This window comes from Arachis ipaensis, chromosome B03, assembly GCF_000816755.2.
Source record: "Arachis ipaensis cultivar K30076 chromosome B03, Araip1.1, whole genome shotgun sequence".
In the NCBI taxonomy this organism is placed as follows: domain Eukaryota; kingdom Viridiplantae; phylum Streptophyta; class Magnoliopsida; order Fabales; family Fabaceae; genus Arachis; species Arachis ipaensis.
In genome coordinates this window covers 135,122,811-135,129,169 of record NC_029787.2, presented here as the reverse complement: position 1 = coordinate 135,129,169, position 6,359 = coordinate 135,122,811, and the positions used below count along the sequence as shown (strand labels likewise).

The 6,359-nt window shown below is 31.8% G+C and overlaps 1 protein-coding gene across 1 annotated transcript; it reads left to right on the top strand.

Annotated features, from left to right (window-relative positions):
• Window positions 216-3,196, top strand: LOC107634052 (peptidyl-tRNA hydrolase, mitochondrial; the record flags this gene model as incomplete). Its single annotated transcript, XM_021120057.1, is given in 4 exon segments — window positions 216-289; window positions 1,848-1,906; window positions 1,995-2,071; window positions 2,747-3,196. Coding segments are annotated over 4 exon segments (342 nt in total), but the record flags the coding sequence as incomplete, so codon positions are not given.

The window sequence follows — 6,359 nt, the reverse complement described above, 5'->3', positions numbered from 1 at the left end:
GTTTTAACTTTAGACTTTGTTTTTTTTTAAAACCGTAAATGGCGTTGTTTTTAATTTTAAAAAAAATATTAATTTCGAAACCTAACAACCCCAGATTCAGTTCGTCCTACTTCCTCCTCACTCCCGCTAGCAGCAGTAGCTCCAGCCTAACAACGTTCTATGAAAGGTTAATAGGTATGATATTCTTTATCTAACCAAGGTTTTTTGGGTTGTAGTTCCACGATGACTTGAACTTGCCATGTGGGGTGCTTCGTCTCAATGACAAAGGGGGCCATGGAAGCCACAAAGGGTATAGCTACTATATGATAGTTATGAAGAAAGTTTGTTGTCTGCATATACGGAAGTTTTTATTTATCTATCTTTCTGAAAAATATAGTTTACAGTGATATCATCGGGAACTTGTTTCCTTATACATGCACCTACTCCTCTAGATATCAGTATGTTTGTTAAATACAGATAACATACTGAAAAAGAAATAGTAAACTACCATGTCTAACAATGAATATTTTGAGCGATGACAAATCTAACCACGAAAAAATAAAATTAAAGTTATACCATAAAAGATAATTTCGGTTGACAAAATTTTCCAAATATTATAAAATTATAAAAAATTCCTAAACTACCATTTTTTAACCCTAATTTTATTCCTAAATCTTTCCCATTCTTGACCTTAGTCAATCCCAGTTCTTTATCCCTCCCTCAACCCCTCCTCTTTCGATACTGTTTTTTCTCTATTGTAGCATCAAGCAAATTCTTAAGGTCTATGGGTTTCCTTCTAGTCTCCTGTGAAGGAAACAATCAAACAAGTCATCACATGAAAAGAAAAAAGAACCAGATTTATTAAGAGATAGAGGAGAAACAAAGGTGTGCGTTGTTGTTGCAGTAGTAGTGGGGAAGAGTTGCATGGTACCAACACACAGTGAGAGTAGACATAGAAAATATGTATTAATATGAGGGGGAAATCAGCACTCTTTTTTCTCTCTTTCTTTCAAACCAAGAGAAGATAGAACTAAAAGTTTTTTATAAAATTTTGCAAGGACTAGAAACTTTCAATTTGGGACTGCGATATAGAGGCTAGTTGAGTGATGGTAGAAGATAAAGAGCTTCGAAAATTCTTTATCAGTTCCTCTGCCACGCCACGCACAATCTCTCACACACAAAATTGAATGAACAATGGGACAGTGGGTCTCGTGGGATTTGAGGAAGGTTGTGACGGTGGTGGGGGAAGGAGGGAGGGAGGAATAAAGAACTGGAATTGACTAGGGTTAAGAATGGGATAGATTTGTGAATAAAATTAGGATTAAAAAAAGGGTAGTTTGGAAATTTTGTATAATTCTTTAGTATTTGGATAATTTTGTCAACCGGAACACATCTTTTATGGATACAACTTTAATTTTCTTTTTTTGCAGTTAATTTGTCAACGTTCAAAAAATTTATGGTTAGAAATGCTAGTTTACTCGAAAAAGAAATTTGCATTTGCTCTATATAGTGGATGACTATCTTTCAAGAAATGAATCAGTATATTGTATGCATTAGACTCAAAGGGTCATCATTGTTCATCACATTTGTATTTGTCAACAGGCAATATGTTATCTATCATATTTTTTTACTGCTTCACTGATTTAGGTGAAGAGGAAAAGTATTTTTTTCCCCCTAATTATCTGAAGCAACGAAACTGATGTTTACAATCAATAACATTTTTTAGGCTTAGGGGATGGGTTGTTCTGGGAACGTGAATTCATGAAATATAATTTGCATCTTTTGAGCTCTGAATTTTTTATATTCAGCTTCTTCTCTCAAGTTCTACTATTTATCTTGTACTCGCTTCTCACTTTTCACTGAATTAGGCTGAAGAGTGTTATCTATCACTTTAGAGGAAATAGAGAATTTCCTCGGCTAAGAATCGGTTAGTTTTGTTGCAAAGTTGTTTCTTCTTTATTCCTAAATTTTATTATTATCACCATCATAATTATATTGAATTTGTCTCCTGTTAGGGATTGGAAGGCCTCCTGGGCAAATGGATCCTAAAGCATTCTTGCTTCAAAAATTCAATGTAACAGCTAGACAACGAGTAAGTTATCATTCATTGTTAAATGCAGTTTGGGTTCCAATACTGTAACAGCTAGACGGAGTATTGCTCCTCAAGTTCTCAATCCAGTGCAATTGATGTCCAAGTACTATATTCTTAGGTGCTCTTGGAGCATGATGTGTATTTTGCTCCCAACCAATTAGAAAAATGCCATTTTAAATTGGTGTTTAAATGAATAGCTAGCCATATCATATAAAGTCATTTTTGTTGATTGTTTTCATATCCACTTAGAGCATGGTTCATAATGAGCACCCAAGAATATCTATGGTGGTCCAAATAAATATAACTAGAAAAATGGTGAGTTGGCATTTTGATGATGCAGTGCCAAAGTTGGGGTCCGCTACAACTCAGATATAGTGCATCACATAAACATGCCAACGAATCGTCTTTATTCTTGGTGTTGCTCTTCAATGATTGGATATAATTGTACTGATTTGAAAATTCAAAAGCAAAATACTTAGTGTGAGCCAATGATTATTAGCAATAGAGCATGCAGTATCTAACTATCTATAGGTCATTACCATAGGGCACAGCATGTCACTGTAGTGTATCAGCCTTTCAGCTTTTAATGTTTGATGAGCTTGTATCAAGCCAATTTTTTTCACCATTACAGTAAATTTATTATTTCTTGTACCCCCCACCCACAAAATTGGACAGATTGATGAGGCATTGCAAGAGGGGGTTGATGCCTTAAAGCTCCTTTTATCTCAAGGTTATGATGAGAGTGCAAAAAGGTTCAACAAAGAGCAAAAGTACAAACACTTAAGAGTGCAAACATTACCAGTTTGATGGAGTTCCCACCATGATGTCAGTCTTCGTTTAAAGTTAATGATAAAATGTTTGAGTATAGTTAGTCACACACATTGTTAAATCCAAAAAATAGTTACTAGTGATTTAATTTTACTTTCTGCGTCTGCTCTGTTTTGCATCATGTTATACTCTGCAAATTAGTGAAGCAGTAGAGAATGAGATTATCCAAGTAAAAAAAAATGAGCATTTTTGTTTTCTTTTGCACATATTTCATAATTATAATGTCTACTCATTAGTAGTAGCTTGTTTTTCTGGGTCCTTTATTAAGAAAATGAGATCATAGTTTATTTCATTACACTGATTGTTAGTTTATAATTTACAAACTTTTCTAGCACTCGCGATAATAGGAACTGCGAATAGTAATGTGACAAACGGTGCAACTATAACCAAACTAATAAATTCTTAAACTACAATGTGTTTCAGGCTAAATTAATAATTCAGAACCTGAGCATTTCATTTTATCATTAAAGAAATGGAACATTTTAAAGCCGTTAAGTAATTTTAATTCATCAACTTCAACATCATATTTTTTTTTGGGGTCATGTCTGACGTGAACACCACCTTAATTGATTTTTTTCGAGTGATGGTATCTCTCAACTTGACAAATTAATGACTAATTCGTCACGGATCTAAACTTTATTTAAGTGTCTGCCAACTGCCATCGAATCAGTTAAGTGTCTGCCAACTGCCATCGAATCAGTGAGCTGATTACTCGACCAAATCCAATTTAGTGTCTATGATATCAAACTAAACAACTTTTTTTGTCGTACGGACTAAACACATCCATAATTATATATGAGGCCTAATATAATTGGGCCTTCTGTCGATAGCTATAGTATAGCCCAACTTATTCGAGCTGGGCCTAATGCGTGTTGTGCTAAGACAAAAACAAAATTTTGATGCAAATAAAATGAGTGTATATATATTGTTTGCCCAAAATTGCTACGTGCATAAAAAATCAATAATTGAGTACCTATCTATCATTTTCATCTGGAACAAATAAATGGCAACCGGCCATAAAATAGTCTCTATAAATTTTTAAAGGTTTTTAAAAATGTTAAAATAAAATTGGCAAAGTTGATTATTTCCTATCCAACTATTCCATACATTTTTTTTTTTCATTATAAGGTCTGATTCAAGTAGTTGCAGGAGTCACAAAACTGTTTGTTGCGACCCTGGAATAATGGATCCAATTGATTTTCAATTTCCATTATACATTTCTCGTTTAATGTGCAAGAACAAAGCGATATGGTCCAGAGTCCAGAGAATAGGTTATAGATAAAATGGCTGGCAAAAAAGAGTTTATAGCAGACAGCTTGTGTTTCTGAAATCTGAGTATCACGCTGGAAATTTCAGAAGTTGCCTAAGCCAAGTTCAACACAAAATCTTATTTGGTAAAATTTGCATGTGCTACTTCCATCTCTCAAGGGCCAAGGCAATCACACTGTTTCAACTAAAATAAATAAATAAATAAATATCTATTTCAGTATTTGACAGATCTGATTTTCCGTGGTACCATGCATCACTCGCTTTGTACCTTTCTCCGCATGTTTTGTATGTTCAAACTTCTTCTGTTCTTTCCATGTTTTGGATTTTTCACCACTATCCAGCATCCACTAATTCCTTCCTTAAGAGCATCTTCAATCCTTGATTTAATTTAATTTAATTTAATTTTAGATTCTTCAAAATATTATATAAATGTTATATTTTATAAAAATTAATTTGATATTTAATATGAAATTTGTTATTTTAATATAGGAATGCACGTAGAGTTGAATGAAACTGGATTAGTCTTGATTCGAATCTGACCATAAATAATGACTAAACATATTTTTGAGACCCTTACTCAACCCGAAACCCGATGAAATCACGCTTCTTTTAAGTCACACTAAAATCGGATCTCGATCAGATAAAATCTGAGTCTTGATAAATTTTATGTCAAAAAATTACGATGCACCCATATTTGTTAGAGAGAAGTTGATAACCATATTTAAACTTAAATTTATCCATAAATTCTAATTTCATACTTCTTTGATCTATTTCTTGATTCAACAAATGTAATTAAAAATAAAACAATAATATTCTTATAATTAATATAACATAATATTTGAATTAATTTAAAACATATATAATTTTTTTAGTTCCCCTAGGGTGCACATGGGTCAGGTGAAGACGAGTTCGCTTTGACTCAGACTTGATCCTAAATAATGACCGGGTCTATTTTTGAGACTTTTACTCAATCCTAGGCTCGGTAAAATCACACCAAGTTAGTCCCAAAATATTTAAATCTAGACCGAATCTTCGAAGCGGGTCGGGTCATATACGCCCCCTACTCTAATGGTTGGTCTAATTTCAATTTATTAACATTATAATGTTCATTTAATAAATTTAATAGATATACAAGTGACTGCATTGTATTAATCATTTTTTAAAATAATACAATATCTACTTCTTGCTGATAACAATATCATTTTAAATATTATATTTAATATAAATTTTTATTTTAAATCAATTCAATTACGGTAAAAATCAAGAATAATACCAAAAAAACATTTCATTAAAATTGCCCTAATGATCAAATACCAGACATACACCCTAAATAAATGAATCACTACCCACCACAATATCTTCTTTTTCTTAGAAGAAATGTAAATTTTTTATGAGATTCTTATTCTTCATGCATGATTTATTGAGTGTTTCGAAAGTGATAATGCTAATATAGTTTTGGGTTCATAGTAAATGTTATTAAATATACATATAACAGATATGGCATTACTATTACTCAAAACATTAAAAGAATAATTTTTTTATTTATAATTATTAGTGTCTTAAGGATATATTGTTTAACTAAAACCTAGTTACATTAAACAACAAGTTATTGATTCAGCTCCATGCAGCAATCATGAAATTTAATTAATGCTCGATGTTATCCGATAAGAGTGTTAGGCATGGCACAATTGGTAGGTATGGTTTGGTTTGATTTGTTCATGAATTATAGTATATGCCAGCTCCTTCATTTGGTGTAGTTTTAATATAAGTTGACCTTTTCTTATGACTACTACTTCTCAACTTCATTTAGGGGGTTTAATTTTAGGCAAAATAACTCACTTCCTAGCTAGGTATTTAGCTACTAATGATGTGATTTTAGATTTAATTATTATTTATAAATATCAAACAATCATTTGTTTTTATTGGGATGTAAGATTAAAACTAATTTTGTATTTTAGTCAATTTTAATTTTAGTTATTTAGTAGTACCTTGGTGGCACATGTGCTAGCTTCGTTACGATTTATCACTAATGCTAAACAAATTCATATGAAGGATCACGTGTTGCCCCCTGCAATCTTTGCAGGAAATTAATTATGTGTATCTGGACAGAATTTATCATAAAAATTGATTCTTTCAATTTTTTTTTAAAATTTTTTTATAAGTTATAACTTTTTATTATTAAATATTTTTT